Source organism: Gymnodraco acuticeps, unplaced genomic scaffold (genome assembly GCF_902827175.1).
Source record: "Gymnodraco acuticeps unplaced genomic scaffold, fGymAcu1.1, whole genome shotgun sequence".
NCBI lineage: Eukaryota > Metazoa > Chordata > Actinopteri > Perciformes > Bathydraconidae > Gymnodraco > Gymnodraco acuticeps.
Genome location: NW_022990625.1, coordinates 152,111 through 178,765, shown reverse-complemented (window position 1 = coordinate 178,765; position 26,655 = coordinate 152,111). Strand labels below are relative to the sequence as shown.

Genomic DNA, 26,655 nt, shown 5'->3' with positions numbered 1-26,655 from the left:
AGCAGCTGGGAAACCATGAAAGTCACAAACTCCAAAAAGGTTAATTCTTACAAATAAAATAAATATTTTGTATGTGCATTCAAAGACAACAGCCGTGTGGTTAACACAACCTTTGCAAAACACCTTTGCCACTTTGTACGTGGCTGTATTCTGAATATGCATTTACTATTTTCTTTACTAAATCAAATCTTTAGTTGCATCAGGTTGTGTGATGCATTAATGCACATTTTATTTATGTCTTAGTAATTGAAGTTAAGCATTTAACATCCTTACAGCATGTTGACAAATTAGGTTTAAACTTGAAAATGCTATCTTTGCTCAACTAATCCATTAATAAAATCAGTCAGTAACATTTCAGTGCCCAACATATGTGCTCTATTTTGTACTTGTTATTCTAAGGTTATTTGGCATCTTATAGCACAACCAAAGCTATTATTATTATTATTATGCTATTATTCAGGTGACATTGGAAGTGAACTCCAGCGTCATTGGTCAGATCGATGCTCATAACAGGGAGAGTGAGTGACCGCTCCCTCTCAATGTGTTTACTACAAATGTTCTGCTCTCTCCTGTCTGATTCCAGCTTCCTGTGCTCGCATTTGCCGAGCATGCTTTACATTGCCGCAGCCACGCGGTGTCCACGCGTCAGCTTCGGGCGCTCATTGGCTAATGCTGACACAAACAAAGCTTTTCCACCAATGGGAGCCGTGTGCACGCGCTGAGCCATGCTGCTCACCCTTGCTGCTCATGTCCCACTTGAGGCTCGTCACATAAAACCAGCAGAGCTCTTTGTTTACAGCAGAAAGAAGTGGACCTCGACAGTGTAACAGTGTAAAAGTGTAACTTTCTGTTAAGTATCCCAAACTAGCAGTCATGGTTGCTATGGCGAAGCGAGTGAAAACCTTTCACATTCAATTTACGGACCCCAGCAAGACATTTTACTGCGGGGGGGAGAAGGTGTCTGGACGGGTCTCAGTGGAAGTAAACGAGGTGACCCGGGTGTCCGCGGTGAAGCTCCTGGCTGTGGGCTCCGCTAAAGTGGAGTATGCTAAAGGCAAGCAGCGGTGCCGACAGGCGGCCGAGTACCTCCGACATGAAGAGGTGCTGCTGCTGGACGAACAGCCCGCAGGTGCGTCACCTTTCTCGGTATCTGCAGTCACCTGGCACCACGGTCAAACTTTGTTATCCGTGGTGTATGTATAATTTAGTATCGTCGAGGGTGAGGAATGACTGCATGGCAGTGTGTGGAACCAGGAGTGGAGTGTATTCAAGTATTCAATTGACTCAAGTACTGTATTGAAGTTCCATTTTGAGGTACTTTATTTGAGTATTTTCATTTTATGCTACTTCACTACCTTTTGGAAGCCAATATTGTACTTTTTACTCTACTACATTTATTTGACATCTTTAAAATGAGCTCCACCTTGAACAGCTGTGATAGACACATTTCCTGTCTCAATGATCAGAATCCAGAAATGTAATAGACGTGATTTGAAATGACTCATAATGAGTACTTTTGGTACTTTAATAACATTTTGCAGCCTGTTTTTTAAATGTAGCAATGCTACTTTTACTTAAGTAAAAAGTCTGAGTTGTTCTTCCACCTCTTGTTGTTGAATTCCCCTGGATTAGTCCGATGTTTCCCATGTTGGTGCTCAGTGATCAGCCACACAGACAGGAGTATTCATGAGGTTTTATTTTCTCTTTCCAGACTCTGATGGATCAGTCGTCCTGAGGCCTGGCAACAAATACGAGTACATGTTTGGATTTGAGCTCCCCCAGCAAGGGTAAGGCTTTCTCACTTTTGATATTATTACACCATCTCTGAGTAAAGACTCTTTAGTGAAATGTACTTTGTAGAACACTTTTGGTTTTAATTTCCTCCACCAATGTTCTCACAGGCAGCTGGTGTCGTCATACAAGGGGAAGTTTGGCTATGTGCAGTACTATGTGAAGGCCATGATGGAGAGGCCACAGCAGCCCACCATGGAGTGTAAGAAAGCCTTCGAGGTGGAGGAGCCCCTGGATGTCAATACCCCTGACCTGCTGGTGAGTTATCTGACATTGAACAACAACAGCGATGTTTATATGGGCTTTATAATTATGAGTTTGACATTGAGGCTTACCTTCCTGCATCTCCTCAGTCCCCCACAGGAGGCAGCAAGGAGAAGAAGGTCACCTGCATGTTCATCCCTGACGGCCAGGTGTCTCTGAATGCAAAAATCGACCGGCGTGGCTTCTGTGAAGGCGAAGACATCTGCATCAACGCTAAGTTTGAGAACACCTGCTCCCGCATCGTGGTGCCCAAGGCCGCCATCATCGCCAAACACACCTACCAGGCCAACGGGCGCACCAAGGTCTGCCGCCAGAAGCTGTCCGCAGTGCGGGGAAACCACATCATCTCCGGGATGTGCGATGCCTGGCAGGGGAAGACCATCCGGGTGCCCAAGATCAAGCCCTCTATGCTGGGCTGCAACATCATCCGTGTGGAGTACGCTCTCACGGTAAGCCTGCAGCTGTTGGAGGTTGATTTATCGGCTTATCTCATTACACAGATGCACTTTGTTCAGAATATTAAAAAAATCATATTTTAACGTAAGTATAAGCAATCACAACAGAAAAATATGGAAGAACAAAAATTAAGTTGTAATATAAAAACCAAATCTAAGTAAGCAGTAATATATTTAAACAGCTGATAACAAAGCAATGGCTCATAAGTTCATGTTTCATCATAGGTCGAACACAAAGAGGGATGATTTCACACATTCTCACACGCTTGCATACACCTGTTCATATACTTTCTTGTAAAGAATAACAATAACATACATGCAGGGCCGGCCCTGACCAATTTGCTGCCCTAGGCAAGATTTTAGCTGGCGCCCCCCCCCCCCCCAAAATGCAGACACTCACTATGACTCGTGCATGCGCGGTTGTGGCATGACCACCTAAACAGAAAGATATAGACACAAGATGTGTGCAAATGTATTTAGTATCCTATCCATTTGAACATGATTTAAGGGAAGATTTATTTTTTAAATGTTGAAGTTAAAAGCAACAATCTGGTGCACTTTGAGAGCAACATGAGGAGATCTATGGAAACATCTCTCAACACCCAGATGAAACAGAACTGTAAACAGATTTCTTTTTCTTTATGGATATTTTACAAATCACTCCTTTAAACTCTATTCTTGTTTATTAATAACAACTTTTTTTTATTGTAATCTAGTATTTTATACTATAAGAGAATAGATGAAAATCTATTCTCTTATTTTTTTGTAACTATAATGATCATAATACAAAATTAAAACTTATAATTGCACACTAAAACCATTATTTCAAAAAAAGTACTATTTCACATAAACCTCTGGTTTTTACTGGGGCGGTTCAACTTGATTTTGGGGGGGGGGGGGTGCGCCATAGTTTATGGACGCTGTACGCAATATAGGCGTAGTTCTGTTAGTATAAGATAATAAGATGTACTTTGTTGATCCAAAATTGGAAAATTGTGTTGTTATGAAATGAGAAAAAAAAATATATATTTTTTTTTTCCCGGCGCCCCCCATTGATTGATGCGCCCTTAGCATTCACCTATACTGCCTATGCCAAGGGCCGGCCCTGCATACATGGTACTTAGCCCTAAACTTAATGATATTACATAGTTTTTGTAATATTCCATTTTCCATGTATTTGCTTTCTAATTCTGTCTGTTATCCTTTCCAGTGTACTCTTGCAAGTCTGAGAGAGAATCAGTATTAATGTGTCTGTTCGTTCCTCCCCCCCCCACCCCCAGATCTACATCCACATCCCTGGGAGTGAGAAGCTGATCCTGGAGCTGCCCCTGGTGATCGGGACCGCTGGGCTGGGCAGTCGCAGCAACAGTGTGAGCAGCCAGGAGGGCTCGGTGAGCTCCGCCTCCCAGAGCTGGGCCTCCCTCAGGATGCCCTCCTCACCCCCCAGCTACTGCGACATCTCCCGGGACTGCCGGCTGGACCAGCCCCTCACCCCGCTGCTGGACGACTTCGACGGGGACGACAGCCCCATCTTCATGAATCCCCCCCCCACCTTCCAGTTCCCCTCGCCTCCGGCCTACACTGAGGTGGGTGTCTCAACAAGTCACTCTGTCAAATGATAGACACTTTATTCATCCCATAGCAGTGTGTTCAGGCATTCAAATCTTTAAGGTGGATTACATTATAGATAGAATTAAATCAAATCAAATAGCACATTTATACATATCTACAGTAGAAAAGACATATATCCCAAAGAATACACAATATAAAATATTTTGGATAAATAAGAATGTTCTATAAAAGACCAAAATAAATATAAATATATATATAGATCAGGTTTTCTGATGCATTAATGCATATGTTGTTTATGTCTTAGTACTTTGGGGTCAGCATTTAACATCCTTGCAGCATTTTGACACATTTAGTTTTCACTTTAAACTGTTTTCCTTTGTTAGATAATCCATTCTTAAAATCAATCCATATCCTTCCATACCGGGGCCAACATATGTGCTCATTTAGCATTTGATAGCACAGCCTAGGTTATTCTAATGCTAGACTGTTTCAGGTGACATTGGAGTAATCACAATAAATATATAAATATTTATATACACAGGATAGTATATCAATTAGGGTTGAAAATGATAAGGAATGATCATTGCTGATTGTCTCTCTAATAATAAAACTATATTTCCCCCAGGCTGAGGAGGTCAACGGCAACGCCCGCATGCTGCCAGTCTGCTGAAGAGATTCTCCTCCCGCGGTCTAGCTCTCAGGGACCGCTCATCTAAAGCACTTGAAAAGGAGCAGAAGGTCCAAACTCCAGAGGAGGTGTGAGAGGGTGCACAGAAAGAGGCTCCTGCGCTCTGGGCTGTCTTCACTGCGCTTCATCACCAGCACTGACTCGTGTCTTCCTCCTGGTGCTCCTCAGGTCAAGGACCTGGAGGCGCGCTACATTTCTGAATAAGCTGTCCCTTCCAGAGGCTCAGAATTCTCAGGGTCTCGCTGTCCATTCACAGCCACTTTAAGACTTTGTTTTGGGGCCAAGCATTGTATGAGTCGGCCCCCAGCCTGCTGTTACATCTTTGCCTTTTTGGGGCTTGTCTTTTTTCTTCATGGCGCTTTGTCATTCCTGTAAAACCCTGTGTTTAAGGGCTTTCCCCAGAGGAACCATGATTTTGGCTGTAGGGGAATAATGCTGCTGTGAGCATTACAGCATGTGCAGTAATCTTCCTGGGATGCTAATAGAACTTCAAGCAGCATCCATACTTTCTTTTGTACCAGTGTTTGAAAGAATTGTTTGTTTCTATTGCACTTTTTGATCTATCACTGCCTACTCCAGTTTCTGTTTGTTATGGTCTGTTTGAACAGTGTTAGATGTGTAGAGTGGATATTCTCTAGGTAAAACACTCTAAACCTGTTGACTCCTTATCTTTTGATGATATAATCCCAGTTTGGTGGTTTTCTGCAAAGAGCCCAACAGGATCCATACACGCTCTGATACCGTGAAATGCACCTTATGTGACCATTATCATGTTTCTGATCTCACAACAACATTTCACTGAGTCTCCGCTGTGGGGGTTCCACACCCTCAGGGCGTAAAGAGAATCACTGTTTTGATGTATCCTTGATACTTATAACAAGTATTTTTGTATGAAACCCTATGGGTGATTTTTTTGTATTAAAGAAAGATTGAAAAATATCCAGCATGTCGGCTCTTTCATTTAAACTCTGATCATCTGTCAGTCCAGCAACATCTTTGTTCAGCTTGGAGGAAGAGATGCACTCCATGCTGTTGTTAAATACTGTATGTTACTGGTGACGCAGTTTTGTAGGCCAACCAGGAAGTTAGCATCATAAGGGCTCAGGCATTTAACCACAATCACGTTCAAAACTATTGATTTCAGGGGGAACAGGAAGCAGTATAATGTCAACTCATTTCTTTATCAGTGCTTTGACCCTGCTGTTGATCATTGAGGCCACTCAAGGCCACATGGGCCAAATAGACCAATCCGTGGAGCTCCTCACACACACACACACACACACTCAGCCTTATATTTTCTCAGCCGCAGCTCAGCGAATTTCTCAGCTTGAGACAGCGAGACACCGCGAAACTCAGCTTGAGCACACACACACACTCACAGCGAGACCCCACGCAGCAACCAGGAAACGACACCAGTAATCCAGCTCACACTGTCCGCCCCTCGAGCCCCGCAACGTCCCGCCAACACGGCACCCAGACCCCACGCAGCATTCTCATCTGTTTGTCATTACTGGTGTCATTTTCTGGTTTCTAACAAACGCCATTGTAAAACATAATCACTGATCATCAGAACAGAGTGGGCAAACTGACCAATCGCAACAATACACTGACCAAGTACAGCCACATTTTTTTTGTTCTGTTGTTTGACGCAGATGTGGGAGTACATCAGCCTTGCATGCAGTCAATAGGATGGGAACATGAGGCAACCGGCCTTTAGAAGGCCTGTTTTCCTGTGGAGCGGCAGCAGGAAGAGGCCTGGGCACGACTTCTTTTTTTTCAAGTTTGTTCTCTATTCTGTGCAGTTGACGTCTGGTAACCGCTGAGAGCCTCGGATAAGGAGAGAGCTTATCTGTGAGTCTCTGTGATGGGGGCTGTGATGGAGGCCTGGAGGCAGCTGTAGCTGGAGTCATGACCATGAGGAGGGTGATATGTTGTTTGTTTCTTCAACATATTCATACCTGTACAGTGGATTTAATAACCTTCACAGGTTCTAGTTTATGGATCATTCCAGAATTGCAGGACATTTAGACATCAACACTTTTGAAAAATAAACCCTTTATATTCCAAGTGTTCTGATATATAACAGGTAGTAAACCATCACAACAACTGATTTGGCCAGCTCAGGCATCAATAGTACATATTTTATTAGACGTTTGATTTGCATCAGCGCTCATTGGTGGGCTAGAACTTTGAAATCAAAAGAAATCATTTTTAAATTGTCTATTAACCTCTAGATCTCACTATAATTTAAGGGAGGGGGTCTACAGTTCGGTGGACTAAGGATTGCACCACTGATTTTTGCAGATGATGTGGTTCTGATGGCTTCATCGGTCTGCGACCTTCAGCACTCACTGGATCGGTTCACAACCGAGTGTGAAGCGGCTGGGATGAGGATCAGCACCTCCAAATCTGAGGCCATGGTTCTCAGCAGGAAACCGATGGACTGTCCACTCCAAGTAGGGAATGAGTCCTTACCCCAAGTGAAGGAGTTCAAGTATCTCGGGGTCTTGTTCTCGAGTGAGGGAACAATGGAGCGTGAGATGGGCCGGAGAATCGGAGCAGCGGGAGCTGTACTGCAGTCGCTTTACCGCACCGCACCGCACCGCACCTTTCCACGAAAAGGGAGCTGAGCCAGAAGGTAAAGCTCTCTGTCTGCCGGGCCATTTTCCTTCCTACCCTCACCTATGGTCAAGAAGGATGGGTCATGACCGAAAGAACGAGATTGCGTTTATTGTAAAAAAAAAGGCTGGCTGTTCCTCTCTCTTTAGGGGGATGGCAGTGGTGTGAGTGGGTGTGAAGTGGATGGAGGAGCAGCAGACATTAGTTAGTTTCCTGTAGCAACAGAGCAGAAGCTGGACTTTGGTAGAGCTGACCTAACTGTGTCGTGTCACTTTACTTTATGTTGTAGCCTCATTTTTGGGTTTTCTTTTTTTACCACGTTTTACATAACGCCTTCAATTGTCTGAGTGATCTGTAATAAGCCTCAAAACAATAACAATAAGATAAGATAAGCATCAAAACATTTCTTGAATAAACTGTAAAAAAATGGTATTCAATTGTATTTGTATTGCTAATACCACACCAGTCCTAGGCTTCCACCTATATGGCATTTCACAACAAAGAACCTGGATCTTCTCCTTTTCCTCAAATCTGCAGTACTTTTGTTTTGCTGACGTTGAGCTGTAGGTTTTTGTCCACCACTCTGCAATATTGTTCCTTCCTGTATGAAGTTATCATTTTTGGAAATCTGGCCAACCATGGTAGTTTTTACATCTTTATGTTGATTGCTGCAGTTATGAATTGCAGTGTAAGGCCACGTTTACACGGAGACAAAACAGGTTGTATCCGCTACAGTTCTCTATCGTATGGACGGTTCGTTCACACGAGGCCGCAACGGAACCGCGGAAACGGAGCCCTCGAACGATAACGGCTCCCAAGGTGGGTAGATATGCGGACGAAAACGCTCTGGGGGGCCAAACGGCTCTGTGTGTACGTCCTATATGATCATTTCCTGATAACGATGACGCCATATCCCTGCCTCTCCCCACCTCTGCTGCTCACCCCCGCGTCACCCGCGTCATTGCTGATGTGTTTCACCAACAACAACAATGGCGGATCACAGAGTTGCTTTCGTGCTCCAGACGATACTGACCATGATACAGATGTTAGTGCAAAATCTACAGCTCCTCTACCACAACCATCAGCAAGTGGACATGGAGAACTACATGAACTACATGTTGCTAAATCCACCACGGAGAATAAACAGAAGGGCAACCAGGCAACCATGGCAACCATGATCGGGGGGGTCTTCTTCGCTGCTTTTGGTGTATTTTTTGGCGGAAGTACTCCAGTACACCACTTGCAGGCCCGGCATATGTACTACAGCGTCTCCAGCGGGTCGAGCGGTCTCGTGTGGACGGACACGTTTCTTGAGCCGATTCCGTGTGGACGGAAGACTTTTTTGATATCGACTAAGGTTCGTTTTCGTCTCCGTGTAAACGTGGCCTAAGGGGTCTGAGCACACAGCCCTGAGGGACTCCAGTGTTCAGCAGTTAAGTGTCACCCACAGTCTGACCTGCCTGAGGTCAGTTCTTCCACTTCCTCCCTCTCATATGCTGACCTGTGTACTTTTGTTATCATGGGTTACTAAAATATAATCTGCTGTGCACCTAAAACACTTCACCCACAATGCAGACACATGCACATTATCTAACCAACTCGGTCATGTGTTTTTCAATACAATGAGAAGTCAGTGAGGGGTCTTGACCTTGTTGCTTAACACTGTGTCTTTGTGTTTGTGTGTGTGTGTGTGTGGGGGGGGGGGGGGGGGGTTGTCACAGTCACTTTTAGCTGTGGTGTAAATTTACTACGGCCATGTGGAACAAACATGTTTTTCCCAACTGTGCATGTCAACCAGCAGCATAATTGTGTGTGTCTTCAGACATGGCCTGTGATTGGCTGAGGCAGCAAAGCCCTGGCCACCTTTTATGCTGAAACAGTTGTTCATGAGGGTAGGCATTTGAAAGCTGCACTTTCACACATTCACACGCGCACCAGTGTTTCCGTTAGCTAATGTTTACCTGACTTTGACCGGGAACATTTCTTGAATTCGAACAGATTTAAATCTTGCCAGTCACAATGTCTGGTGAAAATAATTCCCCATAAAGCACAATTTGAAGTTTATTAAAAATAATCAGAATGAACAAGTCAGCACCACCCTCTCACGGATGTGGCACGCTGGATGCCATCGCAGTGAAGACAGTAGTTATGGAGACTGGAATATCTAAACAGCCTGCAAACTCCTCACGAGTGATTCCCAGGCTGCCTAACTGACAGGCAGGATGTGAACCAGCCTGCAGTTGGCCCCAGAGAGAGGATTCTCTGCAGAACATATTCAAAACAGCACTTGACTTCAAGTCAGCAGCAGCACGCCCTCAGTAAGTTGTTATAAACCAGACAGGCCTACATGTGTTTATATGTTTTTACAAACAGTTTAGTTCTGTCTTATTTGATCTAAGAATATGAGAGAACTTCTTGGTGTTAAGAGTTATGGCGCGGGCTTTGGTAATATATATATTTTTCAGCTTGCACAGGTCTATAGCCTACTTTTCTGTAAACATACACTACCAGTCAAAGGTTTGGACACACCTGCTCATTCGAAAGTTTTTATTTATTTTAGCTATTTTATACATTGTAGATTAATACTGAAGACATCAAAATTATAAAAGAACACGTATGGAATTATCTATTAAACAAAAAAGTGTTACAAAATCCAGAATATGATTTATATTTTAGGTTCTTCAAATTAGCCCCCTTTTGCCTTGATGACAGCTTTGCTTGGCTTCTCTCAGTCAGGTCGTCACCTGGACTGCTTTTCCTTCACTCTGCGATCAACTGATCCCAAACCATCTCAATTGGGTTGAGGTCGGGTGATTGTGGAGACCAGGTCATCTGACGCAGACTCCATCACTTTCCTTCTTAGTCAAATAGCCCTTACATAGCCTGGAGCTGTGTTTGGGGTCATTGCGTTGTTGAAGTACATACTGTTGTCCCAGTAAGCTCAAACCAGATGGGGTGGCATGGCGCTGCAGAATGCTGTGGTAGCCATGCTGGTTAAGTGTGCCTTGAATTCTGAATAAATCACCAACAGTGTCACCAGCAAAGCCCCCCCACACCATCACACTTCCTCCTCCATGCTTCACGGTGGGAACCACACATGCAGAAACCATCCGCTCACCTTCTCTGCGTCTCACAAAGACACAGCGGTTGGAACCAAAAATCTCAAATTTGGACTCATCAGACCAAAGTACAGATTTTCACTGTCTAATGTATTTTTCTTTTGAGGGACGGTCGTTTCTCTTTACTGAGTTGAGTGGTTCTTGCCATAATATGGAATACAACAGCAGTCAAATAGGGCTTTCCACTGTGCACTAACTCTACCTCTGCACAACACAACTGATGGTCTCAAACACATTAAGAAGGCAAGTCATTCCACACATTGACTCTTGACAAGGCACACTTGTTAACAGAAAACAATTCCAGGTGACGACCTCATGAAGCTGACTGAGAGAAACCAAGAGTGTGCCCTTTTGTGTTTACTAGATGTGTTTTTTCATAGTTTTGATGTCTTCAGTATTAATCTACAAAGTAGAAAACAATTAAAATAAACAAAAACCATTGAATGAGAAGGTGTGTCCAACTTTTTACTGGTACTGCATCTTCATGCCTTTAGGATGTCCCTCTTCATATCTGGCATTGGCTCAGTCAGTAGGGGCTTGGACTGCGAGCCCTAGGGTCGCCGGTTCAAGTCCCCGAAGAGACCTACATATGGAGTGTGGACTGCTACTTGGAGAGGTCCCAGTTCACCTCCTGGGCCCTGCCGTGGTGCCCTTGAGCAAGGCACTGGACACCCCCCTTCCCCCCTCACTCCCATTGCTCCCCGGGCGCTGTACAATAGCTGCCCACTGCTCTTAGTACTAGACTCCTGGTACTAGGGTGGGTTAAAAGCAGAGAACTCATTTCACTGTGTGCTGTGTGCTCTGCATGTGTGACCATTAAAGAGGGTTTCATCCCTCTGATTATATTCTATCTATATAGCCTTCCTATCAATTATTTTGAATAATAAACACAGATAATATTTGGCAATTCAACTTTCAGGCCTCATGATCAGCACCATTTGTTTGACACTGGTGTGGCGCACACACACACACGCGCACACACGCGCACACATACACACACACACACAGTAAGATACACTTTCACTGGCAATGCACACACACACACACACACACACACACACACACACACACACACACACACACACACACACACACACACACACACACACACACACACACACACACACACACACACACACACACACACACACTATACATATACAATTCAAACCTTCCGGATATTTAAATGTTACCTTTTTATACACAGTCTATGATTATTACAGGAAGCATGAAATAAGTTCCACTTGTCACAGTACCACCACCACTCAGGAGTTTTACAAGTTTCTCGATGTCTCTTTATTTCCAATGTTTTGCCATCCAGCAAAACAAATTCCTCTCTTTATGACACTGAAAACAGCAGAGCAGCCATTGGCTGAACTCTGTTGCCATTCCTTCTGTGATTGGCTGAAGGCGTGTTCATGCATGGAGCATGCAGGAATAGCATGACTGAACTCCTTTTGAGGAAGTGTGTTTTTTATAGAGCTGCCATTATAGTGACTTGGCTTCACACAAGAGGGGGTGGGGGCTTTCTGCTCTCTGATTTCACTTTTGGAATCTCATATTTCACATCTGAAAAATCACACAATGCCTTATATGGTTGTACTACAGGTCTGTTTTTATATAATTACATGTGTCCACACTCAAGGTGAAGGTACTGTTTCTCTGCTCAGGGTGGCTGCCTCAAACTCACCTTCTGATCAGTAAGAGACATCAGAAACTGCATGGTCAGAAACGCAGTGTGGGAACAGCTAGCATAATCTTGTCTGAGGTCATTCTTTATCACTTTAGCTCCACTTTATCAGCACAACAACCCTGCAACATCAGGTTGAAAAACCAACACAGACTTTTAAAGAACGCTGAATGAAGTTACACAGAGAGCTTGTATTGACAGCATGCACGGCAGAGTTGCTGTTGACAAGAACATGTAAGTTCTGCAAGGTCCTAGTAAATGTACACTCCTGCTAAATGCGTCCCAAACTGATCCTCCCCCAACCCCTGACTCAGAGGAAAAGGAAAAGACCCCTCACTGACATCACTGCTAACTGTTTTCAGATGCCCATGAGCAAGAATTGCTGAGCAATGAAGAAGTGTGCATGTGCTGCATTGTGGGAGAAGTGTTTGATTATATTTGAGTAACCCATGATAACAAAGTAAACAGGCAGCATATGGTGGTTACACTTCCTCCACTACTGCTGAACACTGAGTCCCAGCTCCTCCACCTGCACACTTTATTTACCTCTGCACGCCTATGTGTGTGTGTGTGTGTGTGTGTGTGTGTGTGTGTGTGTGTGTGTGTGTGTGTGTGTGTGTGTGTGTGTGTGTGTGTGTGTGTGTGTGTGGTGTGCGTGTGTGTGAGAGAGAGAGTGTGTTTGAACAGACAGGGAGTGTGGAATGTCTGGCTGCACCTTCAGCTCACTAACTGCACAACACTATTCCATGTGAGGACAGGAGCCCTTCCACCAACCACTGCACCGTCTGTATGTTTCTTCTACTATATTTATGTATATATATTAGTGCTGTCAAAATTATCGCGTTAACGGCGGCAATTAATTTTTTGAATTAATTGCGTTAAAATATTTAACGCATTTAACGCATGTGCAGAATGGCCCGCCCCATACGTGCCACCAGTGGCAGCGCCAGGGTATGGCTGGGGTCAAGGGCGCCGGAAGCAGGGGGGCCAGGGGGCCATTGGCCCCCCCACTTTTCAGCCCTGCCCCACATTTTCGCAGCGGCGGATGCCGTGTACAAATCTCGTTTCAATAATTCCCCTCTACTCTAAAGTCACATCTAAAACGCGATCTGATCTAGCTGTGTATATTTTGTTATTTTTTATTGTTATATTCAATCTCACTAGCTACAGGCATTTTTGAAGCTTGTAAAGGGAAGATGACAGCTCGCCTCTCACGTGCCACTCTGCTCTTCCACAGCGCCGCCCCCCCTCCCTCAGCTGAAATTATGAATGTAAGGCGTATAGTAATCAGATAACACGGCAGGGTCCGTTACAGTTTGTTTTCATCTGGTTTCAATTAAACAAAGTCTTGGCTTTCAGAATATTAAACTTGTTTCGGCAAATTCAGATGATAAATACAACTTTGAAGCTTCGGCATAATTACAAGCGGAGAACGGAGTAACTACGTCACTGCAGGCATAACAACAGCCGGTGTTTCTCGTGAGAGTTTTCCCCGGGAAACAAACACAACATACACAAACACACACGTACACGGCGCGGAACACTGTACAAATCCCGTTTCAATAATTCCCCTCTACTCTAAAGTCGCATCTAAAAAGAACGCCATCTGATCTAGCTGTGTAGGCTATATTTTGTTATGTTGTATTGTATTTGTATTCAATCTCATTAGCTACAGGCATTTTTGAAGCTTGTAAAGGGAAGATGACAGTTTTCACTCACCACTCTGCTCTTCCGCAGCGCCGCTCCCCCTCCCTCCCACTGAAATTATGAATGTAAGGCATAGTAATCATAGATAACACGGCAGGGTCCGTTACAGTTTGTTTTCATCTGATTTCAAATAAACAAAGTCTTGGCTTTCAGAATATTAAACTTGTTTCGGCAAATTCAGATGATAAATACAACTTTGAAGCTTCGGCATAATTACAAGCGGAGAACGGAGTAACTTAACGTCACAGCAGGCATAACAACAGCCGGTGTACACAAAATACACAAACACACACACTCGCGAGCTCTCCCCAGACCAGTAATCCAAACGAAAATGTCTTCCCTGCGTAGTATTTTGATAATTTGTTCCGCTAATAATCAATCAGATTGATCCAGAGAAGAGGACACTTTGAAGGCCTTTTTCTCAAAATGATGACTAGTCATTATATAGGCTAATGGGACATATTTTGCTTAATGTTTGGAGTACAAAAACAATCCTGATATATCATTAGAAAGCTAGGAATCTCCTCTTTACAACAGTGTATACAACTCAAAATGTGTCTTTGGGTCAATGCGACTGATTTCGATAGAGCAGATCACTTTGCATTAGGTACAATAAAGCACGCAGACATGACAGGAAGAATATGTACATTTTAACCCAATCAAATAGGACATTGTCACACCATTCAAATGTATCCATGTAAATTACAACAAATAAAAAAGCTTAGATTTGTTTATTTGTTACGTTGTTTACTTTATTTGTTAAGGGGTGGCCACAATCGCGGACATGCTGGCGGCACAGGGATGAGGCACGCAATCCCTCTTCAGTGAAGTGGACAAGCTTCTATGGCTGTTTGACTGTGCCGATGTCCAATGCAACAGCTGAGCGGAGCTTCTCCAGCCTCCGTCGGTTGAAGACGTTCCTTCGTTCAACTAGTCCGAGCGCCGCTTAAATCACCTTCTCTTCCTCCACATCCACAAAGATTTGACCGACGGCCTGGACCTCAAAAAAGTGCTCCGGAGTTTCTGCTTTGCCAGTGAGCGAAGGGAGGTTTACTTTGGCAACATGTAGAAAGATTAAGTAGGCTAGACTTAGCCACGTGGGGATTTTTGTTTTGCTTTACCCTATGTATTGTGGGACATTTGTTTGAAGGTTGCTCCACCCTCACCTGTTATTGGACATTTTAGTCATGTGATTTTAATTACACGACATCACAGCGGATACAAGCGGCCGAGATGGGTTTTCTCCGCAGGGTGGCTGGTGTCTCCCTTAGGGATAAGGTGAGAAGTTCGGTCATCAGGGAGGGACTCGGAGTTGAGCCGCTCCTCCTTCGCGTCGAAAGGAGCCAGTTGAGGTGGTTCGGGCACCTAGTTAGGATGCCACCTGGGCGCCTCCCTAGGGAGGTGTTCCAGGCACGTCCAGCTGGGAAGAGACCAAGGGGTAGACCTAGGACCAGGTGGAGGGATTATATCTCTTCGCTGGCCTGGGAGCGCCTTGGGATCCCCCAGTCAGAGCTGGTTGATGTCGCCAGGGAAAAGAAAGTTTGGGGCTCTCTGCTGGAACTGCTACCCCCGCGACCCGACCACGGATAAGCGGGAGAAGATGGATGGATGGATGGACATCACAGCTTGTGTTACTGTTAACAAGCTTGTTATAGGCCTACGTTCTTTTCACAAGAATTGTTGTTTGGTTCGGTTAAATAAATAATTTATGTCCATTTCTTGAATTTCTTGAAATAAGTGTCATGAATTGCATTACCTGTAGCCAGAGGTAGGCTACCTGACCGGTCTCAACGCTGTGTGTGTCCGTCAGGAAACACGCTGTTTACACAACAAGTCCTCCAACTCATACGACCAAATGGGTCGATTGTTCCAGCGCTTAATACGACCTATAATTACGTTTTAAAGTTTTCGGCCTCTAGTGCTCCCGTTGAATGCAAACGTTACAGAGGGTCGTTTATTCACAAATAACCCTCTCTGTAAAATCCTAAATTGTAGGATAGTTTGGCAATTAAAACGCTTTATGATTAGATTTCTAGCGAGAAATGTATATTGTACTTTTAAAATCCACGTCCAGTCGATATGTAGGATCTATAGTTTGATAGATATTACGAAGATGATTTGAGGTTTCGTGAGGAGAACGTGTATATGCGGCAGCCTCCATGTAAAATTACGGGTTGAAAACAGTATTTCCGGTCTCGACGTTTTCATAATAAAACCAATGATCAAATGATTTAACGGTGATATCTGCAGTACTCATCCACTAAAAAACATCAGTTTATCCTTGTTAATTATACGACATGAATTGGTTTAAATTGTGTACAATGCTTTTGTGTTTTTCCCATAGGTTTTTCTCTTTTGATTCTGAGAGACACATTTCTTTTTTCAGAGGTTTTAATAGGCTAAAATCACGCCGCAATGCACGTCGGGATATGGTGTTTATGTGATATGAAATCAGAAAACATTTAAAAAAAATAAAATAATACTTTATTCCGAGTGTTCTTGCTTTTCTCTTTGAAAGTCATCACATAACGGCATTGTAATACACGGTTCGGCTGCATTAAATATTACATATCTGCCGTAGATATTTATTTATAGAGCCCTGATCAGAAGACTTCTGGACAAACTGGAAGAGATGCCGCCAACACTGAATACGTGACGTGGATCATAAATATATCAACAATTAAACAACATCTTCCATTTCTTTTCACACAATACGTCTCCTTGCAGTATCAACACTAATTCGGCTGACTTTTATATTTGATCCAATTAGTAGATAGTCTGTATTTACACCATAACGGTGCACAGCTGATAGAAAGGGATTTTTTTGTAGTTTTTAAAGATATTACTGATTTTCTGAACTACCTTTCGAACTCCTCATGCAGTTGACTGTTACAGGTCTATACAGGTTCATGGTACAATGCATAAGCTTCACATCGAGAGACTGAAACTGTATTTTCCTTTACCGTTCTGTTTTAATTTCACAATAAAGTTAATAGTCATATTATGTTTGATATTATTATGTTTTATTAACTAGACCATTGGTTTTTTAAATCGCACCGCCTAGTGGTTAAAGCACGTTATTGAATTTAGTTGTTGAATAAGTTATATTTGATGAAAACATTTAAATATTAAGAGTAGCCTACATACAAAATAGGGGTCAATGATAGAAATATAGAATAGAAAGCCCCCTGGAGCCGGGGGCTGGACCCGTCCAAGTCCAGTTTTGGATAGTCTGGCGTGGTTCCATTCAATTTCAAAGAGCTGTTTGACACTCGGCGTAACCTTGTCGAACTGCCACTCCAACATCCAATCACAGAGCTTGAGGGCTAATCACGGGGTTTGTAAAGCAAGGCGGATGTTGTAGTCCCAAACGATAGCTGGGGATTCTGGATAGTGTAGTGTCTTCGGAAACTCTGTAGTGTCTAAACTCTGAAAAAACAATTTGTTTCTCCGAATCGAAGGTTAAAAACACAAAAGCATTGTACACAATTTAAACCAATCAATATTGTGTAATTAACAAGGATAAACGGATGTTTTTTAGTGGATGAGTAATGGAGATATCACTGTGTAATCATTTGACAGTGTGGGGAATACTTCCGGTTTTATTATGAAAACTTCGAGACCGGAAATACTGTTTTCACCCACGCTAACTTTACATGGAAGCTGCCCCATACACATTCTCCTGGCGAGACCTCAAATCATCTTCGTATATCTATCAAACTGTATATCCTACACATCCACTGGACGTAGATTATAAAAGTACAATATACACTTCTCGCTAGAGATCTAATACAAAAGCATTTTTAATGGCCAAACTATTCCACAATTTAGGATTTTCCAGAGAGGGTTATTTGTGAATAAACGACCCTCCGGAGCGTTTGCAATCGACAGGAGCATGTTGTTTCTTACACGACCACTAGAGGTGCTACACTTTAAAACGTGACTCTGGGTCGTATTTAGCTGCTGAACAATCGACCTATTTGGTCGTTTTTTGTAGGAGGACAGGCTGTGTTTACAAGTAGCCAGTTCCACGCTTCTAGCAAACATCCACTGATAAATTGCGATGTTAACAACCTCATGATAACCTCATATTTTTTTAACTTAGGATCATACCTGTGTTTAGTCTAGAACAGTGTTTCTCAAACTTTTTCATACCAAGGACCACTTAACCAATAAAAAAACACTCGCGGACCACCTAACTCCACAAATATCCCAAAACACATTGTTTTTCTAGAACAGATTATAAATCGCCTGAAAATGGTACAAACAAGTGGCGACATGTGTGACGAAGGGGTTGCCCTGGGCTTTATCATGCAAAAGAAAGTTAAACTTAACCTCGTTCCATTGCGGAGATATTTCCGCGAGAGTGCGGAAAACTTAAATGTATTTATTTATTTAAAATGTGAAATGTTACCAATATACTCACGGACCACTAGGGGGCGCTCACGGACCACCAGTGGTCCGCGGACCACACTTTGAGAAGCACTGGTCTAGAAAAAGGTAAATGTGTGCATTTTATTATAAAGTTGTGTATATTTACAGACTGTTGCAAAACCTAAGAAGCTTGGGTGTATTCACACCAGATTCACACCTAATAGGCCGTTTTTTGGTGCGCACCAGTCGACAGTTCGTTACATTGTTTGATTTTTCAGAAGGTTCGGTTTGCGTTCACACGGGCAAAACTCAAACGGACTATAAACTTTAAACACAAGTCATGTGCACGGAAATGCTGTTCAACCATTGGTCAGACATTAAGGGGGTAAAAACGCAAATCCCGGCAATTTCTACCGGAGCCTCCGCCATGGAGCATCGGCACTTTCGGCAGGTTATTCTCATGCTGCTGTTAATCTGGAGATCAACAGACACTAGCGGCCCGCGCATATGATTATATAATCAGACAACGTGAGTTAAAACACATTATAACATAATGAGAGACGTTCTGCAGTAAGGAGGAGGTTTCACCGACGACAGGTGTTCTTACTTTTATGTAGCTGATGGAGAATTTTTACTTTACACGACACTGTTCAACACTTAATTCTGCTTCACTCTTTAACTAAACAACCGCGGATGTCTTGAAAGACTCTTTCGCTAAAGATTTTTTGAAGACATCCGCGTTCTTGTGACACGTAAATACTACGCTTCCCATGTTTTGGTGCGGACTGCGTTCACACCAGCAATGAACCGCTCCAGAGTTCGCAAGCAAGCGCTCCGAGACCACCTATTTTAGTGGACCAGAGTCCGGTTGTTTAGTTCACTTCAGAGGTCTCAGACTGCGTTCACACCGACCCAAATGAACCGCACCAAGCGGCTAAACGCACCAGGGTTCGATTCAACCGGACTATACAAGGCAGGTGTGAACGCACCCTTATAAACATCAGGTTTAAAACTAAAAGAGCTTTACAAAAAAGTAGGCTAACACAATTAAAGATGTTTGGAGTTTTATTTGAGTTATTAATTTACATTTTTTGTCAAAGAGATGCTGATTTGAAACCGTTGTTAGGCTACATACAGTTACGGCATTTCCTGTTTCTGCCGGAGAGAGGGGAGGCCGTCCCAAAGCTTGCTGCTGTGTATACTCCCTCCATCTGACAGGAGGGAGCCTGTGTCACTCCACGGAGTTCACTCCGTCACGGAGGGGGAGTGTGTAGGGGTAGGGTGTAGGGCAGGGGTGCCCAACCTTTTTTGAACCGAGAGCTACTTTTAAAGTTGCCAGTCTGCCGAGATCTACCAGTCCAAATAGAGAGGCGTAGCCATTACTGACAGCCTACTACCAGGTAAATACACACTTCTACTTGTATAAAACTGACCTTTGTACGATTAATACTTCATAAAATACTGCAGATCCTTTATCTTACCTCTTTCTAATCTACACACATACAAGTATTTAACTGAAGTTACACAACAGTGTTGTTGATACAGAGTTGGAGTTTATTCACACGTCACACGTCACAGTGGGTAATGTTTTCAAGAAACATTGAACAGTGCTGCCACATATGACACAGGAAGAAAAGAAAATACTCTGAACCCTTTCTTTGCCATTATATAAAAATAGTGTTGATACAAAAGTATAAATTAGGCTTACTAATAAGACAACTCAGATCTGAAGCTACACAGGAATCTGCTGCCAAAGTGCAATAAAAAAGACAAAATTAATAGAATCAAACCCTTTTTTTGTTGCATTTTAGTAGATACAAATATTTGCCTTTAAAATAGGATGCAAGCAACACCAGTTTCTTAACCTGAATTGATAATAGACTATAATCAATTTAAACAGAACAGATCTTAATGTTTGCATTCTTATACCATTTTGTATAATAATTATAATGAATAAGTTCAAACAAACTAAAACTTACAGCTGATTAATAACGGTATCTAACTTGAGTTTTTATTATATCAAAAACCTGTTGAAATGCTACTGTTATTTTTACTGTCCCCAAAAAGCGCGTCGGCAGCCTTCAGGAATGCTTCTTTCACAACTTCGCCATCTTTGAAAGACTTCATGTGTTTCGCAAGAACGTGACTGACACGATACGATGCTATGGTAGCAGCCTTGCTCTTGTTGTTGGGCCTGGTGGAAATGGACTGCTGTGCATTTAGCTGTCCTTTCAGGCCCCTCCCCTTTTGGGAGCGTAGGGCAGAATTAGGAGGGAATTCCGTCTCGTAGCGTTTGTGCACCGTTTTGAAATGCCGCTCCTAAATTACCCTTCTTCGATAAAGCCAAGCTCGCATTGCAGATGAGACAGATGGACTTTGAATTGTAATAGATACAAAAATAATCATCCTCCCACTCGGAGTGAAAAATTATATATTTTGAGCTTTTTTGCTTCTGCCATAATTGCGGTCTTGTGTGTGTGCAGACTGTCACTCCTGTTGACACGGACAACGTCAGCGAACTAGTGCCCACTGCCCACCAGCCACGCCCCCACACATGGGGTCACGCCGGCCAATCACAAAGCTTTGATGCGTTCATGTGCATTATTCTGGCACAGGAAGATTATGTTATAGGACATAAACGATAAAACAGAATATTGTTGTTCTATTTTTAGACACATCTCGCGATCGACTGGGAATCTCCCCGCGATCGACCGGTCGATCGCGATCGACTGGTTGGGCACTCCTGGTCTACAGTGTGTGCCTATTGAGCTGTTTAGAGCCATGTGGGACAAAACCCGATCCTGCCCCTCCCTCTCTCTGTCTAAGTCAATGGTGACTGTAAAAACGACACTGCGCATGCTCAGAATATTTTCCTATTTAATATGTGTGGCAAAAAAATAATGACCATCGGGGCATAGAGCTGCCATCCCCACCGTACGTCATCTCACATCATTCAGAGCTGATTGGCTGTAAGTACGTGTGCCGCGAAAAGTGTGGTGTGTGAAGAGGAGACGAGAGAGCTGCAGTGAGGCGCATAGACATAAAGAGTAGACGCCGCATCGACCGCTACTGCCTATTGGCGCTGACGAGCCGTGGGGCCGCCATCTTGGACCGGTCACCCGCTCCACTCAGTGTAATCTGTCTGGCAGGCGCAATGAAGTGTCAGCGCATTTAATCAATCATAACTCGCTGAATACAAAACTGATTTTCACAGGGTTTTTTTTCTACAAACGTCATATATGTAGGCATGATACCGGACACATGTTCGGCGTATTTTAATATTCATAGTAGGCTTAACAGCAATAGAATATTCTGGTATTTGATAGCCTATATGTTATGTATGATAGGTATTTTGCAAAAGACACACAATATATAATATAGGCTAATATATACACATACACACACACACACACACACACACACACACACACACACACACACACACACACACACACACACACACACACACACACACACACACACACACACACACACACACACACACACCAACACGTTCTCACTCCCATCCCGTCACATATTGACGGACGGTCAGGGCCCCTCCCCGTCGCTATATTACGTACAGGGTACCCCTTGACCGTCAGGCTTCTACGGGCAGGGCGTCCCATAGACCTTCATAGACCACGTGATCAACAACAATGGCCGACCTTCGTGTTATTCTCGGTGGAAAATGCCTATTTTAAGGTTCATTTGGCCATTAAAATGCGTTTTGATGTCATTTTATGCGATTAATATGAGTTGGTATTTCTGATTATTTGTGCAGTAGATGTACATGATGTTTAGTTTGCTAGTTATGACGAAGATTACTTCATGAATGTGTACACATTCATGGTTGCTAAGGTGGTTGCTATGGATGCTGCAACAGCTCCCAGACCACGTGATCAACAATAATGGCCGACCTTCGTGTTATTCTCGGTGGAAAATGCCTATTTTAAGGTTCATTTGGCCATTAAAATGCGTTTTGATGTTCATGGTTGCTAACGTTTTTTTGGTGGAAATGTGTTTTTTCACAGCAAAGTCACCCTCTGTACTTGGACTTATTGGGAGAATCTAAAGGCAAGAACATCCCAAATATTCATTTAGGTCTTTATTTTAGACCTTTAGTGTGGCCGTCTGTGAGGAAAATAAATGGGGCTCAGAGCCTCGTATTTTTTCCTTCTAATTTGTTATTCTTTTCAAAATAACACACTGTTATTTACTCACCAATAACACACAATTATCCTTGCTTTTATTTATTGGTTTAATTCCATAATCTCGGGCTTTTTTGGCGTCCGTCAGGAACTGAATTTCAAAATAAAAATAACCGGAAACAGACGTAGGCATTTCGAGCGCTTACCCAAGATCTTCAGCTACGCTGATTGGATGTTTTAGCCGCAATGCATGCTGGGATTTGGTGTTTATATTATATGAAATCCGGAAAACATTTTAAAAGAATAAAATAATACTTAATTCCGAGTGCTCTTGCTTTTCTCTTTGAAAGTCATCACATAACGGCATTGTAATACACGGTTCGGCTGCATTAAATATTACAGATCTGCCGTAGTTCTTTATTTATAGAGCCCTGATGAGAAGACCTTTGGAAAAACTGAAGAAATGCCGCCGAAACTGAATACTTGACGTGGATCATAAATATATCAACAATTAAACAACATCTTCAATTTCTCTTCACACAATACGTCTCCTTGCAGTATCAACACTAATTCGGCTGACTTTTACATTTGATATAATTCATAGATAGGTTATATTTACACAGGGGCGGATCTACGGGGGGGGGGGGGCAAGGGGGGGCAGCTGCCCCCCTAACTTTTGTTTCCCTAAAACTGTACTAAAACAAACCTAGACTATTTCCACAAGCTTCTCAAGCAACAAAACAAGCATTACATTAGTTAAAAGTGAATTATTTTAAATATCATTTTAGGCCCGTTAAAAACGCAGCTACGGCCCTGCATTAAACTGCGGAGCGGCGTTCACACAGCCCGCGGCTCACACCGCTGCAGAGAGGGAGCGAGCTGTCCCAGCACCTATGGATCAGCTTCCCCTTGGAGCATTTCCCTTTCCACTAGTTTTGTTTTTACTAAGGACGAGAGCTTGAAACTAAATATTAATAAAACGCTTTAGTTTGAATCGATAGCGTTTAACAGACGGGCGCTGTTTGGGGCGTTACGTTACAAAATACTACGCAGACAGCGTTAGCTGGGAGATCGATCACTTTGCTAAACTACGCGGTAGCCTACTATTAAATCCACGTAAACTACACATCACAGCCATGAGGCCAGATCAATGAAACCAGGATACATCCTTTACCGTAAAAACTGGATCCAAACACAGCTGCCTGTGTGCGCTTGATCAATACTTTCTGATGTTATATTTATGATATGCTACATATTAGCTAGGCTACATGGCCCTAACGTGTAAAGTTATACAAGCATTTCTACCAGTGCTTTTCACAAGTAGACTCTTGCAGGCCAGAGTATAGGAGTGATTCAATAACAACAAAAAGACATATGAGAAGTGATCAGGACGAACAGAAAGAGGAAAAGGAAAAGAGAGATGAAGAGACCAGGAGGGTCAGAGCAGGAGGAAGAGGAGGAGATGAAGAGACCAGGAGGGTCAGAGCAGGAGGAAGAGGAGGAGATGAAGAGACCAGGAGGGTTAGAGCAGGAGGAAGAGGAGGAGATGAAGACATTAGTGAAGAAGAAGAAATATATGTGAGGAATAAAGATGAAGTATCAGAAAGAGGGCCAGAGGCAGGGATCAGGAGGCAGATGAAACTCCAGCTGGACCACATGGTATGTTCTTATTCTCCTTACATATTCTATTACAGCAGCAAAATCTAGCAGCTGTTAGTATTGACAAATATTGATTGAAATGTGTTGCTGCACAGGTCACCTGTAGCTCTCTGAAGAGATGGGTGATGTCATTTGTGTACTTAATTATAATTAAGTACTTACAGTATGCAGAATTCTGAGTATTCTCTGAATCGGGTGCCTTTTGGGTCTTTATATCTTTGAAAAATGAAACCAAAATGTTTGGTCATAACATCTGGTAGTGGACTACTTACATTTTCCCACCTCAGGCACAAAATATAAATAATTACTAGGAATTTCCTTGAAAAAATGTAACAGGGTTGAAGTTTTTGACAAAAAGTAGGCATGAGACCTTGTTTAGCTAAGATATGGCCCACATTACAACATTGTAATATTTTGCAAAACTATTATTATTTTTGTAATAAACAATTATTTACTATTATTAATTCATATAACAGAGTTGAAATGTTGAGCTTGTCAATCTTAATCTGAAAATACAAAAACTGAAATATAGGTAAGAGAAGAAACTGACACTTTTGTGATGTAATTCCCTCAATGCAGATCACACATGGACTGATCCATTATTTTAATAGGAGGGTAAATGGTATGGCGTGACGGGGTTGAAACAAACTGAGGGACAATATTGCAATTTCATAGATAATTCAAGTATTTTTTCAGAATTGATTTTTGATCAGTTAAAGTTGACAAGCATATGATTATATTAGCAGCAACATTTTGGGATAATTGGCCATTTTGATTTGTTTAATATTAAATTAATATGTAATAATGCTTAGTGAGGACATGCAAATATGTCTGTCTAAGACAACCAATTTTTGTGTCTGTCTAAAACAAAATATATATTTAATTTTACATTGTAATGCAAAACAACCTGTTCCATTAATTCATTGCTTTAAAATACCTTTTGTAGTTTCCTTTCATTTAAAATGGTTGAGGTAAGCTTGGGGGACTCAAAGGGCACCCGATTGTTTGTCTGAACACCTTGTTTCTCTTGTGCATTAAGAACACTTGTGTTAGGGCATGAATTAACAATAAATAGGTTATATACAGTGTAAAATACCACGTACTGTCCGCCCTCCTATGCCACCCTGGCATGACCTCTTGCCTCCCCTTTGCCCCCCCATGTAAAATGTTCTAGAACCGCCACTGTATTTACACCATAACGGTGCACAGCTGATAGAAAAGGACTTGTAGTTTTTAAAGATATTACTGATTTGAATTGGATTGAATTTTGAATGTAAGAATGTAAATACTGAGTCTGAAATAGTATAGCAATATGCTGTAAAATTATGTGAAAGCATGAATAAAACTACACATCTTCAGATGTTGTACATACAAGTGTCCTACACTAATAATTAGGGGTGTAACGGTATCCGTATTCGTCCCGTACCGTCACGGTTCGGACGTCACGGTTCGGCACACATAGTCACACGACGAATACGCATTTTTTTTTACGAGTGGGAAAAAAGTGTCATTCAGGGCAGTATCCACTACACTATTTATAATCCAGGGGGCGGTATTGCGCCTAAAAGCTGTTTGCAAGCCGCCCTTAAACAACAAATGAAGAACAAGAAGAAACACAACAACAAAACGAACAAAATACAAGAAGAAGAAAAGTTAGTATGGCGATTTCAGATAACACACAGGAGCTAGAACCCACCTGCTTCTTTTAAATCAGCTGTGTGGGAACATTTCGGGTTCCCTGTGGACTACAATAACGATGGAGTGTGCGAGTGGTGGATCGGACGAGGAGGGTGTGTCGCCGTTGTTCTACAGTGGTGCGGTATGCTAATGGTAACACACGCCAAACATGCTAAATCATATCAGAAGGCATCACCCAGATTTGCCAATCACCGGAGCAAAAGACAACAGCAGTTCAACAGCTGATCCCCGCCAAACCAGACCAAAATAAATAACGGAAGCTTTTGGCATATGTTTTTCAACGGCTATGCGCTCTTGAAACACTTTCTTATTATTTATGATGTCATATTTTCAAGACATTCTTTTTAGCTTTACAGCTTGATGAAACCTTTTTGTTTGACATCAGCCATTATAGATAATATGGCCATCTGAGTGTACTGTGTAAGGTTTGTTTTTAACTGTTTAATACAGTTAATTATTCAAAAAAGAGTTCTTTTAAAAAAAAAACTGAAACTTGCACTACTGTTCAAACATAAATAACAACAAACCTGGAATTATGCATTTGGGACTTTTTTTTGCTTTTTCTTGTTGTACCGAACCGTACCGAACCGTGACCCCCAAACCGAGGTACGAACCGAACCGTGACTTCTGTGAACCGTTACACCCCTACTAATAATACAAAGTTATTATGGCTGTGTGTACCTTGTGTGCACCGCCTAGTGGTTAAAGCACGTTATTGAATTATTGTTTTTATGTGTTATATTTGATTTAAAAAAAATAATATTAAGAGTACATACTTTCATAGGGGGAAAGTAGAAGGTCTGTGATAGAAATATAGAATATAAAAAATCAAGAATGTGAGGGATTAATTTAGTCTTTACTTAAGATATTT

The 26,655-nt window shown here is 42.5% G+C and overlaps 1 protein-coding gene across 1 annotated transcript; it reads left to right on the top strand.

The window, feature by feature from the left end:
• The first annotated feature begins 737 nt into the window (after positions 1–737).
• Positions 738–5,709, top strand: txnipa (thioredoxin interacting protein a). Its single transcript, XM_034229165.1, has 6 exons — positions 738–1,129; positions 1,712–1,787; positions 1,902–2,049; positions 2,145–2,504; positions 3,791–4,096; positions 4,708–5,709. The coding sequence occupies exons 1-6, from the start codon at positions 874–876 to the stop codon at positions 4,750–4,752; spliced, it is 1,191 nt and encodes a 396-aa protein (XP_034085056.1). The 5' UTR covers positions 738–873; the 3' UTR covers positions 4,753–5,709.
• Positions 5,710–26,655: the final 20,946 nt, after the last annotated feature.